Below are 25,982 nucleotides of genomic sequence, written 5' to 3' on the forward strand. Positions count from 1 at the left end.
GCCAGGGGCAGATCGGACTCCGCCGCCAGGTTGGCCGGGTCAACTGGAGCTGGGTTTCTGCTTACCCGCTCCACGCACAGGGCTTCTCTTTCTTGGGCCCGCACCGCCGCGGCCGCCCTCCACATCTCAATCCAGGCAGCTGTCCCAGGAGCAGAGCATTCTCAGCTGAACAGTCGTGCTTCTCCGATATCTTGCCTCTGCGGTGCCCAGGAACTTTATGGCAGAGTCCTGGCTCCCTGCTTCACTTCTGCTGCTTCCTCCCATCACGCCCCCTTGGTTTTCGCCAGCCACTCACTTTCGCGCTTGGGACCCCTGGCAACTTCTGGTTCTGGCCACACTCTCAGGACGAAGGGCGTGGCTTCAGCTTTGCGCGCTTTTGGTCTGGAAGATGGCGTTTTGGCGCCAAAGATGGCGGAAAATGGCGGGAACGGGATTTTGACACCACAGCTTGGACGTTAAAGGAGCACGTCACCCAGGTTACTGGGTCCTGTCCGAATCCAGTTCGTGACACCAACATTTTTTTGGGAATTGTAACACCCCAGCAGCGGTCGAACTGCTCGGATCCGGACGTTGCTACTCGTGGCTCGAGGGTCTCCGCACCCGGGGGCTAAGGGGTCACACCCGAATGAAGAAGGGGTATATACAGGCGAGATATATAGTTCATTACACCACTCGTGGTGTGCGGTAATAGGGAGTACCCGGGGTGATGGAGTGGGGAAGCTAGATGACGTTACCCTCCATGGGTAGGGAAAGGCCCTGGGACTCTGAATGGTGTGGTGCAGTGCAGGGGGAGCGCAGGTTCACGGGACGCAGGGGTTAATCAGGTACTCACTCAGCAAGAAAGCAGACGCTGACAATGTGGTAAATCAAGTCTTTGGGTGCCGTCCCCTGCAGTACTGCCTGGTGGTCTCGGGCCTGCCTCCTATTCCCCTCGTTGCGCTAGTGCCCCCTATCTCTGAGCTTCGAGGGAACAGTCCATAGAGGCCCTGTCCTCCGCAGGTTAATTGCGGGGTCGCCTGAAGCTTCTCCCCAACCTAGGGTCCGTGTACCCCGACGTGTCTTCGGTCCCGGACCAGTGATTAGCCTCAGGCTGCTGACCATCCTCCAAGACAGGTCCCAGGCAACTAGCTCCAATCCCCTGCTACCGGGGGTCCGACTCCTCTAGGTCCAAACCACCGTCTGCGACCTAGTCTGCTTCTCTCCTGGGAGCTCCAACTCTCAGCATCCTCCAAGCTCCTCACAGCTCAAGGGCTACCACTGCACTCAACTGTCAGCTCTGCTTCATTTCCTCCCTCGCTGACTTCCCCCCTCCCACCAATCTGTCTGACTCCTAGGTGGACTGCCCTATTCCAGCTTAAGCAGCCCACTGATGTGCCTCACAGGGTGTGGTGAGAGGTGCAACTAGGATTTGTGAATGCTGGTGGAGGCAGTACTGCAAGATAGGGACTCAGAACCATGGGGATTTTATCCCTGCACAGGGAGAGAAAGATTGTGCAGAACCCTGTGATGACCTGACTAGTCCAGGGCGTCACACATCCATCTGATCAGATAATCACAAAGCATCATAGGTCAGAGACCTAATAGAGTAGGGACCACCTACAGAAATCACTATGATGTGGCAGTGGGTTTATACACTTTTATCAAAATGTTAACTAAGAACCTCATGTTCAGTTTTAAAAATTGTTTCTTGGTTGCAGTAGATCAATGTATAAAGATCCTCATTTCATGAGATATTAGGGAAATTTTAAAGGTGGAACTAAAAAGAAAAACTGTTTCCCCATGTCTTACCCATTTATTGAGTGCATACCATCAGACGACAGCATGTGAATCATAATTGGTACATAAAAAAACGTGCACATCACGCTATAATGAAGACACATGAAACCCCCTAAGTAAAATAGACCCCAGCTAAGCTCTTTTGGAGGCATCAGATACGAACCCTCCTATACAGTATAAGAACACTAGATAACAAGACTCCTACATACCACTCGGCGTGGGTGTTTCTCCACTGTCTCACCAAGTGAAAACCCATTTAGATGTTTAGTTGGAGCCAAAAACAACAAAATACATGTTTCCTCTGGCTTTGGATATATGCTGGAGATGCCAAAAGGAGAAGGGCAAATATCTGCACGTGTGGTGGTCATGTCCGCCAATAAAACTTTATTAGGATGGAGCCATTAATCTAGCCAACAAACTATCTCTATTTACTGTGGCGTATACTCCGGAGATGGCAATGCTATCTGTTGTGAATACGTTTTCCAGTTCAGAGCTCCCTCTTGTGGTCAGTGCTGGCAGTGCAGTTGATGTGTGGAATGGAAGCGACACACATGCAGAGGACTGGCAATCAGGGTCTGACTGGGCTATTTACTTAGTATCTTTCTCTTGTTACTTGCTGGTGGTCAATTGCTCCTGTGTGTCCAGGACATTCTACAACTAGCTATGCTCACTTCCAGAACTTCCCTCAGATAAGTGGTCTTGTACCTCTGTTATTTGTTTACCACCTTTTGTTCTTGTTCTGCTTTGATACTATGCACGATTCCTATTTTGTCTGTGTGGAATTCTTGGTGGAATGGGATCATTCCCTGCTGGGAGTGTCTGTATACTTAGCTCCATGATTCTGCAAGATTTGTGTTTTGTCATGCTTGGTATTTTTCAATCCCTCATCTGTATTAGTGTTTTTGGATCCCAGTAACATCTGAGTGCTGGTACAGTAGGGGAGAAGTTTAGTAACCTCAGGATTTTTCCATATCAGTAGTGCTGATATTTAATAGGGTTTTTACGGCTGCAGACAGTTGCTCTTTCCTATCCTTTTCTATAAAGATAGTTTGGGCCTCACCTTTGCTGAAATCTGTCCTTTCTGGATTTGTATTGTGTTTTTCTATATCACCGTAGCCTTTATATGTGGGGGGTTATCTATCTTTGGGGACTACTCCGAGGCAGATTAGCTGTTTTATATTTCTAGCTGTGAGATTATTTAGTTCTCCGGCTTTGTTGAGGCGTCCAGGTCATCGTAGGCACACCCCACGGCTACTGTTAGTTGTGTGTCAGGATTAGGTCTGCAGTCCGTTAAGTTTCCAGCCACTCTGTTACCTTTTGGTATTCCGCATTATTTGATCCTCTCCGGTCCCTGAATCATAACAGCTATCACTAGGGGAGTTCTCTGTCTCCAGGTACAAGAAGGACTAACTTAGACATATATTGTCCACGGTTAGGAGGTTGATCCCGAAATACTGGAGACAAAAGTCTCCGTCACGTGCTGATCTGGTGTTGGAAATCAACAACATATTCAGGATGGAAGATTTCATAGGCCAGACCTCTGGTAGGTCTGACAAGGTATTTGATATGTGGTCGCCCTGGATTATGTTCTGGGACTCCCCGGACATGGCTGGATGGCTGAACTCATAGAGATTGGATAGCTTGACTCTCCTCTTGTCAGTAGAACTCTTTTTCAGAAGGTCTTGTGTTGTCTTGCATTGGGGTGGTTATGCGGACGAGACTCGACTTCTTTCCTTTTTTATCTTCTCCCTTTACCTCTCTATCTACACTTTCCCTTCCTTTTTTTTTCTTCCCCTTCCCTTTTTTTTGCTATTTATATTTGTGTAATAATGTGGTTTTTGTATAAAGCTCTGCAAATTTAGCACGGAACTGTTTACGTGGAAGTCTAATATTTGGATATGGATATTCAGTGCGAGTAATAGAGACATCTGTTAAAATTTTTATATAATAAGGGGGGTATTCTTTCTGTCCTTGTTAATTGTTCATAGATGTCCATATATGTTTCAGGATTTGGAGATGCCTTTTTCAAATGAATTAAATTTGGTTTACAAAAAAAAACAACCCAACAAAATAATACCATGCAAGTAAAGGTGGACTTCCACAGATGAATGGTTGACCCTCAGTATTCTGACTCACGGATACATAGGACACGATGGTGCCTGAACAGACCGTTTCTTTGGGTGTTCGTATCGACCGCACTCACTTTCATACCGGTTCCTCAGATAATTTAACTCAACCACAATCTCATTGCAAGAAGACTCCAGGAAAAGATGAAAGTTTTAAGTGAAAATCTTGTATTAATGATAAATCAGCATGTAAAAAGTGATTTTCTCAGAGAGCAGACAGAATGTTATATGTAAGATGGCTGATACAAACACTATATGGAGAAGGGCGGGGAATGCTGACATCACAGAGCTACAGGGAAGAAGAAGGGACCAAATAACAGGAAACTCAAAGCTTCTGTCTAGGAACAGAAAGGCAGTACACAGTAATGAAAACATTGACTAATTCCCAAGTCATGGTACATGACACTCAGAATCATGCTTTTTTGTAGTCCTAATTACTCCAATCCTATACTGACAATGTATATAGAAGAAAGTTAAATTAACAGCACAAATTTTGTAAAAATGTGTTCCACCAGTTATTTTATTGTAACTCGCAAGCCTCATCCTTGGTGACATTGTCATGAATGAAAGAGTACAGAAAAGTTAGATGTGGGTTGAATATTTGAAAATGGTTAAGGTTTACAAAGAAAGAAAAAAAAGAGAGAATACTTCTATGGCTTCATGTCACTGAAGGAAAAAATTATAGTATTCCCATGGTTTTCTTATTAATCCATTTCATGTAGTCTTTAGTAAGACGCGTGTAGACATCAGCACCACTTGGAGTCCCGCACAACATGGGTCCAAAGGAAATGATACCTTTTAGAAATCCTCCACAAATTAATGGTCCTCCGGTATCACCCTACAAAGCACAAATTCAGATTCATTAAACTTCTCTTAAATAATGCAAACATTTCTGTGTATTATTTAAAATTCCTAAAAAAAAAGATACAGTATCTGTTGTTTGTTTTTCGGCTACGATGTGTTGAGATCCACAGGCTAACTTTAACCCCCTAGCGACTGAGCCAATTTTGGCCTTAATGACCAGCCCAAATTTTGGAAATCTTACCAGTGTCACTTTATTCCTGAATGCTTCACCAAATCCCAGTGATTCTGAAATTATTTTTTATGACAAATTGGACTTTATGACAGTGGTAAATTTAGGTCGATATTTTTTGTGTTTATCTGTGAAAATATTGGAATTTTGGCAAAAATTTAGCAATTTTAAAACTTTCTAATTTTTTTTATCTTTAAACCAAGCTAGTCATACTGTACTTCTTTACACCTGCATCATTTTTCAAAGGTCATTTTATTTTCTTAGGCTGTTGCAAGGGTTAAAAGGTCAGAAGCTATTTTTAATTTTTTCAAGAATTTTATAAAACCTGTAGACCTATTTCACATTTAAACGGAACGCTCACATATTTGCTCAATGAACCAAGTAATAATATTGGTGAATTTATTAATTGTAATTCACATCATATGATATGTTGAATTACTTGTTAGAAATGCAACGTGAAATACATAGGATGCACCATACACAACTTAAAAAGATGCATAGCAAAACATCTTGCTAATATTAGAGACAATAAGACACACTTATTGGACATCGATAGATGACCAAATTAAAGGAGTGACCAAACTTGCAATAAAAAACAATCTTTATTTATAACACATTAAAATATGTTTTAGCATAAAGGTACACACCAAAAATGCAGATGAATATGTACTTTAAACTCAAAGCCAAATATCATACATTAAAAGACAAGTGCAGACTCTATAATACTTTAAGACTCTACTACTAATACTCTACTCTACTCTATAAGACTTTAATATACTATGCCTTTGCACCTCTTTTTTCCTCCATGAAGGACCCCAAATCCATATACCCTTTTATTTACTTATTTATTTATTCTCATGGGAACACATTATGCATGGGGTTTTCAGTGGTGAAAATTAATTTTATTATCTGTAATAGCGCAGCCAGAACCGCAGAGTCTGCATTTGTCTTTTAATGTATGATATTTGGCTTTGACTTTAAAGTACATATTCATCTGGATTTTTGGTGTGTATGTCCCAGTTACTGATTTGTGATTATCATAGGGACTCAATTAACTTCCTGCTTGTGTATCTCTGTTTATTCGGTACCTTTATGCTAAAAAATATTTTTAATGTGTTATAAATATTGTTTTTTATTGCAAGTTGGGTCACTCCTTGAATTTGGTCATCTATCGATGTCCAATAAGTGTGTCTTATTATGCTATTTGGAGTGCTATATGTTAATTATTATTAATTATTAAGACATGAGGTTGTTAATAATATTAGAGACAATAACAGTGGTTTTCATGAAGGGGATGTCAAGATTCTCTGTGCAGAGCATTTCACAGACCTGAAGATGCTCTGCGGCACCTACAAAACTGGCAGTGTGTCCATTTCTTGTGCAGAGCATCTTGCCTTTGGAGATGCACTGCAGTACTTACAGATCTGGCAGTGTGTCTATTCCTATGTGCAGAACATCTTGCCCTTGGATATGCTCTGCGGCGCCATCCTTGTTAATGAACTAGCAGCTTGGTCACTATACTGGAGTCCAGGGTGGTTCTGGGAGGTGCTGATTACTCAGGTGTTCCATCTTTCGGGTAATTGCTTAGGCCTCTTTCACACGTCAGTGAAATACACATGGGTTCTACATGTGCTATCCGTGATCCATAATCTGTGATAGCACATGGAGATAAACTCACCTGTCCCAGCTCCTGCTGTCCGTGGTGCTGAATCTCCGACTCTGCTGTATTTCCAGCCGCACCTCTCTCCCCTCTGTAGCTACTTCCAGGTCGACTGTGTAGTGCATAAATGCATATGCATAAGAATAAGAATAATGAGCTGGCCTGGAAGCAGCAGAGAGCAGCGGCCGGAGACAGTGTTACTGGAGACGAGTGAGTTTAAAAAGCTTTTTATTTTCAAGGTACTTGTTTTCCTGGTACGTGTTTCATGGATCACATCATAGTGTGGTCCGTGGGACATCAGTGATGCCAGAAAAAATGGATATGTCTCTGTGCAGAAATCAGGGACATGCGTGTACGCAGCACGGAGACATGGTCAGTGAAAAATCACTGATATGTCCGCACAACAATTGATTTTAATGGGTCTGTATATGTCTGTGATTCTGGTATGTATAAAAAATATCACATACATACCAAAATCACTGATGTGTGAAAGAGGCCTTAGGCTTCATTACTGAGCATGCTCCCCCAGAACTCTGTCAGTTGTATTCTCTGGCTCTGCTGTGTTGCCATAGTTTGTGTGTCTGCTAGTATTATGATCTTGGTATTCTGACCTCGGACTGTTATTGGACTTGCCTCTACCCGCTCCCTATTCCTGTCTTGGACCCCGCACTGTTATCTGACTATGTCTTTTGTTGCTCCTTTTTACTACTATGTGCTCTTAGCTCTCTCTAACGGGGATGATATTTTTCCCTGAAGAAGGAGGCGTGCATGCCTCTGAAACGCGTAGGAATGTTACAATAAAAGAATTTTTTTATATAAACACCCTTTGTGGTTTATAGCGCGGTAAAAAAACCCGTCTTTTTGACTCTGAACATTTATAGCTCTCTCTAACGGGGCCGCTGCTTAACCACTCCAGCACTCACTTATGTCTGCACAGGGGTTGTGACTGGCACAACCTGATCAGGTGAGTGTATTCATTTTTTTTCGCCTTAAACCCATATACCGGGTAAGACCCTATTTCTTGCGCCTTTTCCCTCCTCAGATTTTCTCTTCAGTATTATGATCTTGGTATTCTGACCTCGGACTGTTATTGGACTTGCCTCTACCCGCTCCCTATTCCTGTCTTGGACCCCGCACTGTTATCTGACTATGTCTTTTGTTGCTCCTTTTTACTACTATGTGCTCTTCTGGTATTGTGACCCTCGGATTGTGCCCTGACTACATCTCTGTTTACCCCTTATGATTATACATGACCTCCTGTTACCAAACCCTGGCTCTCCTGACTACCCTTCCGTTCATGCGACCCCGTAAGGTAGTGACAAGCATTACAGGGGACATATGAAATCTAAAATGTTTCTCCCAAAAAGGGAAGGTACTTGGTAAAAAAAAAACCTTCTTATTCATGAAGCATTTTGGATTTTGAACTTAAATACCAAACATCCTCATGGGATGAATTAAAAAAATGACCTTTTCTATATCAGTTAACCTCTATTTAAATATATTATTCTGTATATATGTAAGCATTTTTTTCATTTAGTGTTTATTAGTTCACATTTTACATCTGTGGCATGCTGTTATCATTAGTTGTATCTCCAACCTAATACCATTTGTATATTACATCGTTTGTTAATTTAGTTTGTAATGACTAAGAGCGTCTTTGTTCGAAACGCATCATGCTATTTTAATTTTTCCATTAGTTTGTCAGTTTTTTCTCTTTACATAATGCTCAACTAAAATTATTAATTTTTTTACAAATTTGTCTTATAGAAGAAATCTCAGTAGAGCGGAAATTAATGCTACCAAGAGCTTAAAAGATAATTGCAATCTTTCCATCAGTCAGACAAAACCATTAGAATTTTTTCTACTTTTTATAAAAATATTACTTTATTAGTATCAATAGACATACATACATGAATTACATAAAAATTAGGGAGGAAAAAAGAGGATAATTGACCCTATCCTTTCTCCTACCTCTTCTACGGGGGTCGGCGTCCTACAGTTTATAGACGCCCCCGTTCCACGACGACTGACCCTGGGTTGCCCTCCCTATTACTGTTCATGTGTATCCCTCTACAGTATGAATCAACCCCAACAATAGTAACACCACTGTGAGGAAGAGGTGCTCAGTCAATAATGGCTAATTTGTCTGTATCACCATATGACCTACGGGGATTTGGGGGCCTATGGGTCAGCGACTGTCAGTCGGTCTGTGTGCTCAGTATTAGATACAGATAGGAAAGCATATAAGATGATTTGTTATTCAGGAAATGCCCGATTAGTTTTTCAATTATTGCCCGACGCGTTTCACCCTTTTGATTCAAAGGGCTCATCAGGGGCTTTATAACTGTATCTTGAAGGAAGGATATTCCGTTTGGCAATTCTGAAAGAACACAGAATAAATAATGCCCTCATTAATTATCCAATCATTGTCTCATGGGGGTGTCAATTGTATGTCAGGACACCGCTACTAACCCGTACTAATCAGTTCTTTGTTCACCACTCTAAGAAATAAGTGGGATGACGAAATGTTGTTTCACAGCTGGAATATTCCAAACGGTATCAAGATGAGGGTATTACCTAAATTGATATATACAGTTTGTTAATACCCTTCCCGGACTGATATTCCTATCACTAGGCATACAAGTTCTCCAGATTCTACCTTTCCATGTGATAGTATTCTAATCCGTAGTCTGTCTATATTATGCCCACAGAATAGCTGGGCCCTATCAACAGAAACAAAAAAAAACAATCCTGCTGTTTATAGTCATCAATCAGAACTGATTTTACACATCTTCTGTATAACAATGGTTACATACTTAGGTTAAGGTTCCAGATTAGTCCAATTTTCATATATTTTTCCTCTATAGACACTCAGAGAGTTCACAACGCCTTCGTAAAAATGGCCCTTGTGATCCTCACACCAGCAGCCTATAATTTTTAGGGGAGGCACATGGAATAGGATTCACTAAAATAGTGTACATTATATAGGCACAGGTAACAAGTACAAAGGAGTAGAGCTACCTTACTTAGATCTGAATGTTTCCAGATGGTTAGTCACCCTGTGGTAATACCACTTTGGATCAGTGCTGACTCCTGCATTAATAGGCAGGGACTGCTACAATCATGGACCTATATGAAAACATACACTGCTTAGTATGTGTCATAGTTAAGAACCATGCCCCAAATCCCAGGATTGGTGATATGACCATAATCAAATACCTGGATAAAATCCCACAATGGGGTGACGGAGGTCCCCAGTAGCAGGTATCTAAAATATATAGAAAGAATATATTGGTCTATTTAGATCCTTCAACCTGTATTTCCACATGGTATAGGGGGTCCTACCTTTTGAGGTCCGTCTGGAGGGTCCCAGGTCCGGTGCTTGCTGACCGCTAGCCTAGCTAGACTGGACGCCCCATTTAAAGCAGGGTTTGGCGCCATAATCCGGAGAACCGGAAGTGACGTTACGCCATTCGTTCCTCCATTACCTCTGATTCCCCGTGCTAGGAACGCGTCATCACCCGATCATGTGACCGGGTGATGTGCAACCATGTTTCTCTTCCCTGTGTCTGAGAAATAATGGTTCCCTGATGGAAAGGTTCCCCGTACTTGCGCATGCGCAGTGTCAGATTTGTTCCCGTTTTAAAGGGGAAATACCGGTGCATCTATAAAGAGTTATAAGATAGATTATAATTTAATATAGCGTGATGCCCTAATATATATGGGTCATTAGGCCCTGGAGCCTTAGTGTTTTTGTTATACGGGGTCATTAGTCCTAATTTACTGTTACATTGAGACACCCAGTGTAGATACATGTATATTGATAGAATGAATCTATCAAAATATAGCAAATTGAGGGAGATTAGTATGTTATTTATATATGCAATCAGTCATAAAATGACTAGTTACTAGTGTGTTAGGTACTGTAACTACTACCCATAAAATCTTATGGGTGAGTATAAGCAACGGGGGCGTCCACTACAGACATAGTACCCCTAAATAGTGTGGCTAGTAATTGGTTTTGTTTAAATAAAGGGCGTGAAACTAATCTGTTCATTTAGGCCTTCTGGATGCACTGAGCCCATCCAGAAGATCCATCTCGCTTCTCTTTGTAAGAGGAGAACATCCCAGTTCCCTTTTCTTTCTGGCTCAGGTACTGTTTCAATGGCTTTGAAGCTAATACCTTCCGTTTTTCCTGCATGTTCCAAATTTATATGGCGTGCAATTGGTGTATCACGCTGATTTCGGATGTCTCCAAGATGTTCCCCTATCCTGACCCTGAACTGCCTTTTTGTTTTACCTACATAATTTTTGGGGCATCCACAGCTGAATAAGTAGATGACACCCTGGGTCCGGCAGTTGGCAAAATTTCTATTTGTATATATTCTGCCTGTCTTTACACATTGAAAATCCTTAGAGGGGGAAATGAATTTACAGAATTTGCAGGACCCACACCGGAAGGTGCCATTTTCTCTTGACCTCAGCCACGTACTCCCAGATGTTGTTGGGGCTGTCAGAAATGCAGCTTGTATAGTAGTAGTGGTAGTAGTGATACATTGTATCAAAGTGTCAGATCTTCAGTGTTGTCCCATGAAAAGTTATAATAAAATATTTACAAAAATGTGAGGGGTGTACTCACTTTTGTGATATTCTGTAGATTGTGGGCACCATGACGCATTTGCAGAGCCCCTAAGGTGCCTAAACCTCAGAAACCCCCCACAAGTGATCCCATTTTGGAAACTAAACCCTATGGGTGTGTTCAGCACTCTGAACCCATAAGTGCTTCCCAGAACTTTTTAAAGTGTAGATGAGAAAACAAAAATTACATTTTTTTTATGCTAAAATGTTGCTTTAGCTCCACATTTGTAATTTTCACAATAGATAATAGGAGAAAACGAACCTCATGATTTTTTAGGCAATTTCGCCTGAACATGATGATACCTTGTATGTAGATATGAGTGGACATGCGGAAGTTTGGGTTCGCTGGATTCAGTGGGAGTTTAGATAAAGTTCAGTTTGGGACTCAGGCTTCATCTGAGCTTGATCCCAGAGCTCTAACTCCATTGCCTATTGGAAGTTAATGATTGGGCAGTTTCTTCTTTGTGCCCAGTGCATACAGCCAGCTATAACCAAAGCATTTCTGGAGAGAGGGCAGAAAGGTTTTTTTGGACATATTGCTCTGAAAGTTATGTTTTCATCCTCAGTGAGAGCAGTTGGCCGAGCACTAAGTGTACCCAAGCACAGCGATGCTCGATTGAGTGGTTAGCATACATACACCACTAAACTCTGAACTCGGCCACTGATTTTTTTTAAAAGTCCATGTTCGGTACTCATCTCTACGTATATGTTGTCAAAAATTGTTGTTTCTTTGTGCTCCTTTTGGTGTCTGTCCCGGTGGTGTCCATCTTTTTTAGGTGTTCCCACTTTTGTGGTTGTCCATACTTATGTACTAAAAAGATGCCTAAATTGATGGTACACCGCCGAAACAGAGACCAGAAGGAGTCCAAAGTGACTTCATCTGCTTCATTATAATGAGTGGTTCATACAGTCTTTTTTATTTTTTTCAGAATGAGCCATATTAAGGGCTATTTTTTTGTGGGACGTTTGTCGTTTTCATTTTTACCTGAAGTTGAAAAGAGAATGGCTTAAGGCCCCGTCACATGCTACGATATATCTAACGATATGTCGTCGGGGTCACGGAATTTGTGACGCACATCCGGCATCGTTAGAGATGTCGTAGCGTGTGACACCTCTGAACGACTGTTAATGAGCAAAAATACTCACCTTATCGTTGCTCATTCATTTTCATAATGTCGTTCCTCCTTATGCACGCCGGTTGTTCGTCGTTCCTGAGGCAGCACACAACACTACGTGTGACACTCCGGGGATGACGAACACAGCTTACATGCGTCCCTCTGGCAATGAGGAAGGAAGAAAGGAGGTGGGCGGGGTGTTTCGGCCGCTCATCTCCTGCCCTTCTCTTCTATTGGGTGGCTGCTGTGTGACCTCGCTGTGACGCCGAACGTCCCACCCCCTTTAGGAAGAGGATGTTCGCCGCCCACAGCGGCATCGTTAGGGAGGTAAGTACGTGTGACGGGGGTTAATAATCCTAAACACATCAAAATCCACAATAGACGACCTCAAAAGGTGAAAGCTGAAGGTTTTACAATGGCCCTCACAGTGTCCTGATCTGAACATCATTGAAAATTTGTGGCTAGACCTCAAGTAAGCAGTGCATGCAAGATGAGCCAGGAATCTCACAGCATGTTTTTTATTATTTTGTTTACGGTGTTAGCCATATGGAATAAATAATATGACAGTTTAATAGATTGTGTTGTTACGGACTTGGCAATACCAATTATGTGTACCTTTTTGTTTAATTTTTCTTTTAACACTAAAGGGGGCTTTACACGCAACGACATCGCTAACGAGATGTTGTTGGGGTCACGGAATTCGTGACGCACATCCTGCCTCGTTAGCGACATCATTGCGTGTGAAACGTACGAACGACCTCTGACGATCAAAATTACTCACCTAATCGTTGATCGTTGACACGTCGTTCTAATCCCAAATATCGTTGCTGTTGCAGGACGTCGTTGTTGTTCGTCGTTCCTGAGGCAGCACACATCGCTACGTGTGACACCCCAGGAACGAGGAACAACACCTTACCTGCGTCCTCCTGCAACGAGGTGGGCGTTACTTTCTTTCGGCTGCTCTCCGCCCCTCCGCTTCTATTGGACGGCTGCCGTGTGACGTCGCTGTGACGCCACACGAACCGCCCCCTTAGAAAGGAGGCGGTTCGCCAGCCACAGCGACGTTGCTAGGCAGGTAAGTACGTGTGACGGGTCCTAGCGATGTTGTGTGCAACGGGCAGCGATTTGCCCATGACGCACAACCGACGGGATCGGGTGCTTTCACCAGCGACTAAAGTTCTTTTCCTCCTGGTAGCTGGGCTTTCACTGCAGTCGCCGTATGGCTTTAGACTGCTGATAACCTGCAGATTTATTTAATATCTGCAGGTTAAAAGCATTTTGGAGGATGAAAGGTTGCCTTTAAAGTATAACATGTAGAATGCAAGCATGGAGAATGCAAAGAAGCCTTTCTCATAGAGGACAACCTCTTTAAGACTAGCATTCACATAAATGATTTACCAATATAGAAATCCAATACTCACATTACAGAACCCCCGTACAGCATCCTTCTCCATGGTGCACACCATGTCCTTTGTAATCTTCACCTCCGGCTTCCAGTGGGACGCACAAGTCTTCCGATCTATGATGGTGACTCTAGCCTCCATCAGTTTGTCAGCATTATTCGGTTTTTTGTTGTCAGTCTTGCCCCATCCTGTGATAGTACAGACACTGCCGGGCTTAACGTCATCAAACTTCTCAGGAAAACGAACAGTGTTGACGGCTTTCGTTATATTGGCTTTACCTGACAACTAAATCCAGAGACAGATATCAGTGACCGGCTGGTTCCAACAATGTTACGCTGTACGGTCAATTATAGACTAAAGCTCTAAGCAGGATAGTTACCTTCACAAGCTGGAGATTGTTAATGTGTTTTTCTTTATTATATTTCTCATGTGAGATTCTTTTCAGAACTTTGAATTGCTGTCTTCGGTCGTCTTTAGTATTCTTAATAGAGTGAACCCCAAGATCAATGGTTGTCGTCTTATCTCTATATAAATGGGATTAAAATTTCATATCTAAATCAACAACATTTTTATTCTGCAGATTATCAAACAACTAGATAAATGTTCAATTAGGAAACAATTTTTTTCATCTAAACACTCTCACAGAATCCATGTACAGATTTAGGGAGGGCATAACGAAATAACCACAGATTATTTAGACCAGGTTTATATTATACACAAAGACCCGGATGTATCAAAGTTTTTATCCCAGAATATTGTCATAAAAAACTTTGAAAAGTCACAAAATTTTGGTGCAAACTGAGGCTGCGTTAAAATTTTGTGACTTCTAGCGTTCCCATACATTTTTACTTAGCTCGAGTAAAGTGGGCGGCGCTGGGGTGGGATGGTGGGATAGCGTCAACTGCTCATCAAATTCATGACAATGGGTGGCATTTTGTATGCTAGAAATAAGGAATGGAATAAGATTTTTGACGAGCTGCACACCTCTAGTCAGATGCTCCTGATTCATTAACAGGCATGCGTCTCCAATGAATCAGGAGCCTCGCCCTCTACCCCACCCCCTCATCAAGGCCTGCTTAACAACACTGGTCTTGATAAATTTTGGCTACAGTATTAGATAAAATCTTGAAATACTGAAGTTTACCCACTGGCTAGTAGAGTACACGTAATAAAATTACATTTCCTGTTTTCTCAGCTTTGCTGTGCAGACTGGGGCAGATTTAGCAGAGAGTGGAAGAATTAATTTGAGCTCTATTGGTAATCAATTCAGCATAAAACCACACCTACCACTACTGACTTTAAAGGTACTTCTATGAATAATTGCAGCAAATAGGTTCTATGAATCTGTAGTGCCCCACGGGGCAGGCAGTTAATCTACTCATCACCGGGCTATCTATTTCGGGTAGGGTCAGGCGTTGTCACAGGTTGGCCTTGCCAGGTTCCGTTGCCCTGAGGTGTACAGTTAACGGTGGGAGAAGCGCAGTATTGGGAAAAGTTTGTCATGACGTCACCTGTGGTATGCAGCCAGGAGTAGCTGCCGTTGCAGGATTCCTTGCCGGGGCAGGTGTTACAGCAGCCGGGATGGTGTCGCTCCCCACAGGCGGAGTGGGTCCCGGGTGGATGATGAAAGTTATAATGGTCATTAGGCCTAAGCGTTGGGCGGTGGCGCCGGTAAGGATAAACCAACACAGTCTCTGCGGGTTCAGGGTGTAGTTTACTCTCAACTTCAGCTGCCAGCCCGGTCACACTGGTCACTGCTGTGATGGTCTCCGTTCAATCTCAGATTCAGTAAGGGATCACCACCGGTGTTTTGAGAGAGGAGTGAGAGTCCTATTTGTAAGGTGTCCCCCTCCGCAGTTAGGTACCCTGGCTGAGCTCCCGCTCCAAGGCCTGGGCCCAGTAAAGTCCAGGTCTTCCAGAGATGTCTTGACAGAACTATGGTCCTGATGGGTCTGCCAGAGTCTGCTGAGTCTCTTCGATGTCAGTGTGTTGCACCAATTTCTACCCTGTGGCAACCAGAACCGCAGGGGTGCCACAAATCTACCAAACACAACTGTTTTTTTTTTGAGGAATAAAATATCCTTATAACAATTAATTTAAAAATAGTAATAAAAATTAGTTTATGAACATTTTACACCTAATTTTAGTAAACCACAAGCTCAATTTTTTTTTTTTACATCTAACAATCTATGAACAGAATGGTCAGCTATTTACTTGTATATACAATGATGTGTAAAAGAATACAAGCCATTTTGTATTCTATAGAAACCATCTTGTCTTATAATTGAATGATGTCATAGGGTTCAGCTAACACTGATGGGTGAGGAAGTTTCAAATTTCTATACACACCCCTGTAGCTCTGATTGGTGCATGGTAATTTCTTTGTTTGGGATACTATATAAGCTGGTCACATGATGTAATAAACTACAAACTCTCAGTACACCATGCTGGGCTGGGCTGCATTGATTTCTCCAAGCGCTTGTAAAACAAATCATTAATTTGGAGTTCCAAGGGCATAAGAGGAGTGGATTTCACTCACAATGAACCAACTGAGTGTAAAGGCCCAGTCATACACAACGACTTACCAGCGATCCAGACAATGATACTTCCTGATAAGGATCGCTGGTAAGTCGCTGGGAGGTCGCTGGTGAGATGTCACACAGTCACACCTTACCAACGACTCAGTAACGATACAGGTCACAGTAGCGACCTGTATAACGATCTCTGCTGTCATTGGGACCCTGTCACACAGTGTCAAACATAGCGATGCGTCCTGCCCAGCAGGACATCGCCTTTGAAGAAAATGGTCCAGGACATTCAGCAACGACCGGTGAACTCACAGCAGGGGCCAGGTCGTTGCTGGATGTCACACACAGCGACATCGCTAGCAAGATCGCTGTTGCGTCACAAAAAACGTGACTTAGCAGCGATGTCGCTAGCGATGTCGCTTAGTGAGACTTTGCCTTAAGAGGTATATCTCTAGTTGTCACCTTCTTAGATGATTGCAAAATGTTCCCAAGAACCAATTTATGTTAATATGCAGCAATTGTAGTAGATTCTTTGACTATGAAAAAGAGGCTGACTTCACAGCTAGGTAATTGTCTAGAGTGAAACTGTTAGAATTGAAAATGTTGGTACACCAATTAATTGTGATATCAGTGAGACTCACACAGTATAAAACTCATAATGGGATGTATTAGAAGAATAATATGAAAATACCTGGAAATCCACAAAGGATAACATTATTGGAGATAAACCATCTAAGCGAGGGTTTAGTCAGCTGTTTTGCAAATTGGTCCAGTTGTGGCAGCAAATTGTGGACATGACTATCACCGTGTGCTCATCCTCATTGTGGACAGGTGCCAGAACTGCTTTTCATTGAATGCATTATTCTGGTCCAAAAGGACCAAAGTAGCACATGCTGTGATTTTCCTTTTGGAAAATTGTCCATGTGCGCTGGCACAGTGGTTATAATAGGTCCACCTGGACTCTGAGTGTGGCCCTTAGCCCACACGGACAGCACACACACCAATTATATGCTCCACTGGAAAAGCCATAATATAAAGTTTGTGTCTATAACTATTGGACTATTGTAGCACCAACAACACAGGACATTCTATAGCTAAAATAGAAACCCTTAAAGTGGTATTTTCAAGTTGTCTCTTAAGCAGAAACAGTCTACCTGATTGGTTTAGGGACAGGAAATACTCCTTGATTGAAAGTTCTGATCCAACAGCTTCATCCTCGTACTACACATTAAAGGTCTGTCAGTTCTTGATTTGAGTCTACACTCACTGATATCACTATATTTACATATAGAGATTACAGGGCCTTTGAGTCCAGTCACACTAAGCAACTTACCAGCGATCCCAACAACGATAGGGATCGCTGGTAAGTTGCTAGGAGGTTGCTGGTGAGATGTCACACTGCGACACTCCAGCGATCCCACCAACAACCTGACCTGGCAGGGATCGCTGGAGCGTCGCTACACGAGTTGCTGGTGAGCTCACCAGCAACCAGTGACCAGCCCCCAGCGCCGCGTGGAAGATGCTGCGCTTGGTAACTAAGGTAAATATCGGGTAACCAACCCGATATTTACCTTGGTTACCAGCGCACGGAGCTACACGTGCAGAAAGCAGGGAGCAGCGCACACTGAGCGCTGGCTCCCTGCTCTCCTAGTTACAGCACACATCGGGTTAATTACCCGATGTGTGCTGCAGCTACATGTGCACAGAGCAGGGAGCAGCACACACCGCTTAGCGCTGGCTCCTTGCTCTCCTAGTTACAGCACACATCGGGTTAATTACCCGATGTGTACTGCAGCTAAATGTGCACAGAGCAGGGAGCAGCACACAATGCTTAGCGCTGGCTCCCTGCTCTCCTAACTACAGCACACATCGGGTTAATTAACCCGATGTGTCCTGCAGCTACATGTGCACAGAGCAGGAGCCGGCACTGACAGTGAGAGCGGCGGAGGCTGGTAACAAAGGTAAATATCGGGTAACCAAGAACAGGGCTTCTTGGTTACCCGATGTTTACCGTGGTTACCAGCCTCCGCAGAAGCCGGCTCCTGCTGCCTGCACATTTAGTTGTTGCTGTCTCGCTGTCACACACAGCGATCTGTGCTTCACAGCGGGACAGCAACAACTAAAAAATGGCACAGGACATTCAGCAACAACCAACGACCTCACAGCAGGGGCCAGGTTGTTGCTGGATGTCACACACAGCAACATCGCTAGCAACGTCACAAAAGTTGTTCGTTAGTAGCGATGTTGCTAGCGATGTTGCTTAGTGTGACGGGGCCTTAAGCATGCAGCTCAGGAAAGTGAGAGCTGTGATTAGGAGAACTGCTCTAGAAACTGCTGATACTGCAGTGATTCTACAGAAGTGATAAGAATGCTAACAGAAGTGGAGAGGAAGAGAAGGAAGGTGAGCAGCTAACTGCTGTGTGTGTATATATATATCTCAATGGGTTGGAGAGAGATTACTAGGATGTAAGGAGTAAAGCTGGGTTTACACACTGCAACATAGCAAAGGACATCGCTGTAACGTCACCGGTTTTGTGACGTAACAGCGACCTCCCTAAGTCTCTGCTAAGTCGCTGGTGAGCTGTCAAACAGGCAAACCTGGCCAACAACGCAACAGCGATCCAGACCTGCAGAGTGACCTAGCTGGTTGTTGGGGACGTTGATAAGCAGCCTTTTGAAAGGGAAGTTGCTAACAAAGTTGCTGCAAAGTCTTTCACACGCTGAAACTTTCCAGCGATGCATGCTGCACAGCGGGAAACAAAGGACCTAGGAATGGTCCTGAACGATTTGTAACGATTACAACTTCACAGCAGGGGCCGGGTCGCTGATGTGTTTCACACACTGCAACATCGCAAACGACATCGCTATTGCGTCACAAAACCGGTGACGTTACAGCGATGTCGTTTGAGATGTTGCAGTGTGTAAACCCAGCTTTAAGTCTTCTGGAATGTAACTACTGGGCATATGCGACATGTCTCTGGTGACTGAACTCCTTGGTATCCAGCTGTACACTATGTAGGATAAAAGCTCTCATAGAAGGAAACTGAACGCAGATACAAAAGCAAATCAATTTCAAAGTTGCTTATTTTCATCTTGTCTAACTAACTAAAACAAATTACTATGATGTGAGTACTTCTTTGCCATTGACATAAATTTCTTGCATGCATAGGTTTTTCCTTTTCAGAATGGCTAAAAGTCTGATTATTTGCACCCTTATGTAAAAAGTGTAAGCACAAACAGGTATCATCTCTAAGGGTGAAAATTTTTTATTTCTGAAACACGTTACTAAGATTGACCTCTGCCACTATCTGTACTATCATGTGACACCCACCATCTTTATGATATAAATATCAGCCTTTCAATGAACCAGTTAAAGGGAACCTGTCACCGGATGTTCATAATACTTACCTAACGGTAGGTGCGGAGCAGACTGGTCAGATGGGCGTCTCCGTTCTCCGGGTCCCGTGCCTCCTCTTTCGGCCATTTTTTTCCTCCTTCTGAAGCTAGTGTGGATGATGCGTTCTACGTCATATACACTAGCCGACATTGAGGTCCTGCGCAGGCGCACTTTGATCTGCCCTGAGATGCCCATCTGACTAATCTACTCTGCATCGACTGTTAGGTAAGTATTATAAACTTTCGGTGACAGGTTCCCTTTAAATGTCTTTTCTTGTTGATGACCTATTTATAGGTTAGGCACCCCCACTGATCAGCCTTTTCTGGTCTGACAGCAACTGGATGTGATAAGCTGGAGGGTGGAAATACACAGCTACATCATCCCCATAGTGGTCTTATTAGGGAAATGTAGATTCACTCCCATTTATTCAAATAGGGGCAGGTGTACAATACTCAGCCATGGCCACTATATAGTTGATCACATCTGGCCATCACTGGAATCAGCTGATTGGTGGGGGTGCCAAGTGTTGGACTTCCACAGATCTAATATTTATGACATATGTGCCGCCCCCGTGCCAGCAGCCGCCGCTGCTCGGATCCGGACCTTCTAGGGGAGTGGCTCAAGGGTGTCCGGATCCGGGGGTTGCGCGGACACGCCGAATAAAAGGGGGGATGTAGATGTACGGGCTAAGCCGTATTAAGTTCGTGACGCCACCCATGGTGTGTGGTGAGGTGGGACATCACCACTGCTGTTGTGGGGCATCTGGGGGAGATGTAGTGGCAGCTGGATGTTAACCCCTCCGTGGGTAGGGATGGTTGCCCCGGGACCCAGTGTCTTTGTGCAGGGTATAGCGATGGCGAGGGCCGGCGCGCCTGAACAAGCAGGGGGATGTTTGGTTACTCACAGTAAATGAACCACACGAGTCTTTTGGTAAACTAAGGTTCTGGTGGCCGGCCGCCGTGGCCCGTTGCATTCAGGTGCCAAACCCAGGCTGGTGGTCACTGTCCTTTTCCTCTGCACTTGTTTTCTGTATGGTGGACTGCCTGGTCTGGATCTCAGGAGTCTGCTCCCGGCTGGATGTGGCCTAAGGAGCCATGCCCGCAGACGCTTGCCCGTGGGATCTATGGGCGCTGGCGGTGGCCTCCTATCCCTATCGGTGGGCTGTTGTCTTCTCTTAGGGACTTTGGGTGGGACAGGACCTATAATCCTGGCCTTAATCAGTTAATTAGCTAGGCGGCTGGTTTCGGTCCTGGCTTCTGGATCCGAGTACCCCCTCTGTGCTACGGTTTCCGGGTCAGTTCTCCGTGTCGGTACCGGCGGGCTACAACCCTGTCCACCTCGGATCTGCCGAACCGTCTTCCCATCTGCTGACGGAGACCACCATCTGCCTCCTAGCCAAGGCACCAGGGCTCCGACCCTGGCATCGTTCAACTTGAACTTCTTCTGCTGGAGCTACACCTAACTCCAACCCACACTCCTCTCCACTCGAACTCCAAACTGAACTAAAACTAAACTCAACTGCTTTCCCGCCCCAGGCTGTCTAGACCCCTGGGTGGGCGTGTCCAACTGCCTGGTCCCGCCCACTGGTGTGTCTATCTTTCCCTAAGGGGGGGTGACTAGGGTTTCAGGTTGGCTGTGTGTTTCCTAAGTGATGGAAGGGTGTTATGCGGGGGCCTATCTGTGACTAAGTGGTTTTTCCAGGGCGTCACACATACAGTATCTTGAGAATAGGTCACGAGCATGAAAGTAGTAGAGAACCCCTTTAATAACTACTTTGTTGTACTGCTGGGAAGTATAGCTAGCAACACTGTACACAATAGTAAGGTTTTGAATGTATCTTCCTTGCCACCACCTGCTCTTCAGGGAAAGGAGATGCTAGGGGATGTCCTTCATTACTTCATGGAGACTAGATGTTGGTTGACATATTTTGCATAAAGTTCAACAAAGAACACATCACCTGTAATAGATATTGGGAACAGGAAAGAGAGATATTCCGAAAGGCTCTACTATATGGGTTACATGAGGTATCATTCCTATGTAAATGAGTGATCTGAGGAGACCTCATTATACATTTTACATTGGGGCCTCTTAAATTGTATTGTAGTTGACATGAAATAGATATTTTCTAAGGCTTCATGAGCTTTTGATGTGATGACTTCTTCAGTGTGAACTTGTCTTCTTCACACCTGTGGAAGGAAACTTCACACTTATGACTTGTGAGATGACTTGTGACAACTGTATTTGTTTGAAATTACACATTTCAGAACCAAAGCTGGCTTCTTTGGTAAACACTGCAGACTTTTCGTTTCACCATTCTCCATTGGAACAGAGGTAGCACCATTATGATGTTATTTTCACGGCACCAAAGTGTCCATCAGCCCTAGCAGCTCCCACCTAAATGGCTTTGTATGCAGAGACATTTGAGGCAAAAGTCAAACAAATCCCATGTAACACACATGTAATAAAACTATCAAGAACTAGTTTATAGATGTATGGTTTATAGTAATTTTTGGTACCATTACCAAGAGTGGAGGTCCAAACACAGCAGAATCACTGCCAAGAGATGTTAGCTGTACCAGTAGAAGATGGTCCTTAAAGGGAACCTGTCAGGACTCCTATGCTCTCCAACCCAGAATCATTGATCCCTGTATGCCCAAATTCCCTCTCTAACCAGCCCTGTATAACGATATTCACTAATATGAATGTTTAAAAGAAAAAAAATGACATAAACCTTGCGGTCCCTATGCTAATTATGCCCTTGACTAGTTGCAGAACATAACAGAACACTCCTTATAGGCAGAGCCAGCAGCACACTGTGCTGTGTGAGAACCACATCAGTGAACTGTAATGACCTCATGAGGGCATCGCAGGTCACAGCATGTGGGTCACACTGTAGCATGTAACATCATAAGTTCACGGCAGCTCACTGCCCGCCGTGGTTCTCACACAAGTATGGTGAAAATGGAAGGCTGTGACGTACGGTGAACTCATGATGTCACTGCTCATCATGGCCACCCGCTCTCACGCTACTTTACGTGAGAACCGCGACAATGAACTGCAGTGAACTAATGATGTCACCGCTTGTCACTTCCCTCGGCAGTTCAAATGTTACCCTGTGACCCACATGCTGTTACCTGAAGTGCCCTCAAGAGGTCATCGTGATTCACTGCCATGGTTCTCACACAGCACAGCATGAGCAGCATTAGCAGTGGCTGCTGTTCCTGCCTATGGGGAACATTCTGTTCTTTAAAGGCTGGGACAGTTGTGTAGAAACGACATGAGACCTCCATATTGTTTAAGGCAGACTGGATTAGGATTTTGATGGGTAATAAATTGGTGAATGATGGTGTCTCTTGTTTTTTTCTTTAATACGTCTCTCGTGTTAAGAATGTCAAGTTCACTTTGGAGGAGTGTCGTGGGACCTTCTTGTGGATTACGATGGAACTTAAAGGATTTTTCTTTTTTAAAATAAATTTGTAAATGAGGGCTTGTGTTAGGGGATTTTATTTTAAATATTTTTTGTTTATTTTTGACCATTTTTATCTAATGGATTAGTAATGGGGGTATCTGCTAAACACCCACCACTAATACCACAGCTTGATGCCAGCTGTCAAATAACAGATGGCACTAACACCATATATTAACCCATTTGCCACTGCACCAGGGCAACGGGAAGAGCTGGGTACAGGGCCAGAATTTGCGCTTCTAATTGATGCGCCACTTCTGGGGCAGCTGCCAGCTGCTATTTTTAGGCTGGACAGGGCCAAATAACCATGGCCCTTCCCAACCTAATGATATTATCTCCTAGTTGTCTGCTGTCTCTTGGCTGGTTTTGAAAAAATGGGAGGCACTTCATGCCATTTTTTTAATTTTTCAAATATTTAAAAAAATACAGACAACACATGGATGCCATTCGTGTGATGTCCATATTTTAAAACATGGAGCTGTAAAGTTATCTATTGACTTTAATTTGTATGCATGTGAACGTGTCTCCAGTATGTGTGAAAAAGGACACCAGATGTAGTGGAGACATGGATGTATGAAGGAGGCCTAAGATGGTATTCCATAAGTACGGGCAAATAGGCTCCAATAATAAAATGCAAGTGCAAAAAAGCAAGCCATAAAATATGCCAATGTCTATATATACATACATATATATATATATATATATATATATATATATATATATATAAAACCCACACAATTAGCAGCCAGGATGAGAAATAGGCCTTGATTAAGAATGATTGGCATTTTGATTGTCAATCTTAATAAATGGGATTTCTGGAGTGAGATGTGTCTAAGCAGCACATGTCACAATTGGCGTGTCCCTTCTCTGGAAATGTCAGTGTCTGGAGTACATTTCTGGAGAAATATACGCCACCAACATTTTTATAAATTATACACGTGGCCTTATCCATGCCTGTCCCACCCATCTTTCACCTATTTTAATGAACATGGCTGGTGTTTGTGTGAAATCACCAAAGGTCAAAAAATTGTGTCTCAACTTCCAAGCTGCAAAAAAAAGTTGTTTTACATCAGGCCACCCGCATCTGTTTTCTAGTTAGAGCGCGATGTTAAACTCTGACAGTGCAATATAATACGCGCCAGTGGAGATTGCGCCATTCACCGCTGCCAGTTATAGCCATGTGACACGTTCACAGGGGGCAGATGGGTGGGTATAATGGCAGCTGAGGGTCAGTTGCTGACTCCTGTCGCTGTCATTACAAAGTTCCTATGAATGCTGGCAGACCGCTGGGATTCACAGATCATCAACATTTCTGCTGTTCAGAGGGAGGCTGAAGCATTGCTTTGAACAGCAGAAGTGATTGGATAGTGCAGACTTCAAGTTTCCTTAGGTGACAAGTAAAATCAATGAAAAGTAAAAAAAAAAAGTTTTTAAAATTATGTGAAAAAATAATAAAAATCTAAACGTTCAAATCACCCCCCTTTTGCCCCATTGAAAATAAAACAATCCCCTACCCCAAAACACATATTTGGTATCTCAGGATTCAGAAATGCCCGATCTGTCAAATAGTAAAAAAAAAAAATATAATCAGTAAAAGGCATAGTGAGAAAAAAGATCAAAAAGCCAGAATCACTTTTTTTGGTTGCTACAATATTGCAAAAAAATGCAATAATAGTAGATCAAAACATCACATCTACCCAAAAATGGTATAATTAAGAATATCAACTCAACTCAAGACCCAATAAGTAAAGGGTGCTTTACACGAGATGAGCTATCGTGAGATGCATCGTCGGGGTCACGGTTTTCGTGACGCACATCCGGCATCATACACGACGTCGTCTCGTGTGAAACCTCTGAGCAACGCAGTATCGCTCACAAATCGTGAGTCGTGTACTCGTCGCTCAGTTTCATAATATCGTTTATTTTTATTTGTGCCGGTTGTTCATCGTTCCCGTGGCAGCACACGTCGCTCCGTGTGACACCACGGGAGCAATGGACTCTGCTTACCTGCGTCCCATGGCTCCCGCCGGCTATGCGGAAGGAAGGAGGTGGGCGGGATGTTTACATCCCACTCATCTCCGCCCCTCCGCTTCTATTAGCCGGCGGCTGTGTGACGTCGCTGTGACGCCGAACGTCCCTCCCCATTCAGGAAGTGGACGTTCGCCGCCCACAGCGAGGTCGCTCAGCAGGTAAGACTGTGTGACGGGGGTTTCACGACTTTGTGCGACACGGGCAGAGATTTGCCCGTGACGCACAAACGACGGGGGCGGGTACGATCGATTGTGAAATCGCACAATCGGTCGTCCCGTGTAAAGCAGGCTTAAGCCATCAGTGAGCCCCAGATCCCGAAATATGAGAACGCTACGGGTCTCGGAAAATGATGACAAAAGTGCAATTTTTTGTTTTTTGACAGATTTCTGAATTTTTTTCACCACTTTGAGAAAAGTAAAACTATACAAGAATCTACAAAACTTGTAATGATCTGGGGAATCATATTGCCAATTTTACCATATAGTGAACATGAAAAAAAAAACAAAAAAAAAAAATTGTGTAATTGCACTTTTTTGTAATTTCACCACACTTGGAATTTTGTTTCCTATTCTCTAGTATAATATTGGGTAGAATGAATGGTGTAGTTAAAAAAAACCAAGCCCTCATGTGGTTATATTGACGTAAAAATAAAAAAATGATGGCTCTTGGAACAAAGGCAAAAAAAACCCTAGAATGAAAAACGGAAAATTGCCAGATGGTGGTTGGGTTAAGACTTTTAGTGGCAGCCGAGCAGTGGAATCTGCGATGCTTTGATGGAGCAGTGTCATGCATGAAAATCATATTATTCT

At 43.5% G+C, this 25,982-nt stretch overlaps 1 protein-coding gene across 1 annotated transcript in view; it reads right to left on the reverse strand.

The window, feature by feature from the left end:
• Positions 1-4,404: 4,404 nt before the first annotated feature.
• The window catches only part of LOC142301760 (granzyme A-like), a 51,933-nt gene continuing 30,355 nt past the window's right edge, over positions 4,405-25,982 (reverse strand). The window contains exons 4-6 of the mRNA XM_075342784.1: positions 14,131-14,275; positions 13,770-14,036; positions 4,405-4,740 (exon numbers count right to left, since the gene is read on the reverse strand). Coding sequence (XP_075198899.1) covers positions 4,582-4,740; positions 13,770-14,036; positions 14,131-14,275 — 571 coding nt within the window. The 3' untranslated portion in view covers positions 4,405-4,581. The remainder of the gene's footprint in view (positions 4,741-13,769; positions 14,037-14,130; positions 14,276-25,982) is intronic.

The sequence above is a fragment of the Anomaloglossus baeobatrachus genome, chromosome 1 (assembly GCF_048569485.1).
Source record: "Anomaloglossus baeobatrachus isolate aAnoBae1 chromosome 1, aAnoBae1.hap1, whole genome shotgun sequence".
NCBI classification, from domain to species: Eukaryota; Metazoa; Chordata; class Amphibia; order Anura; family Aromobatidae; genus Anomaloglossus; species Anomaloglossus baeobatrachus.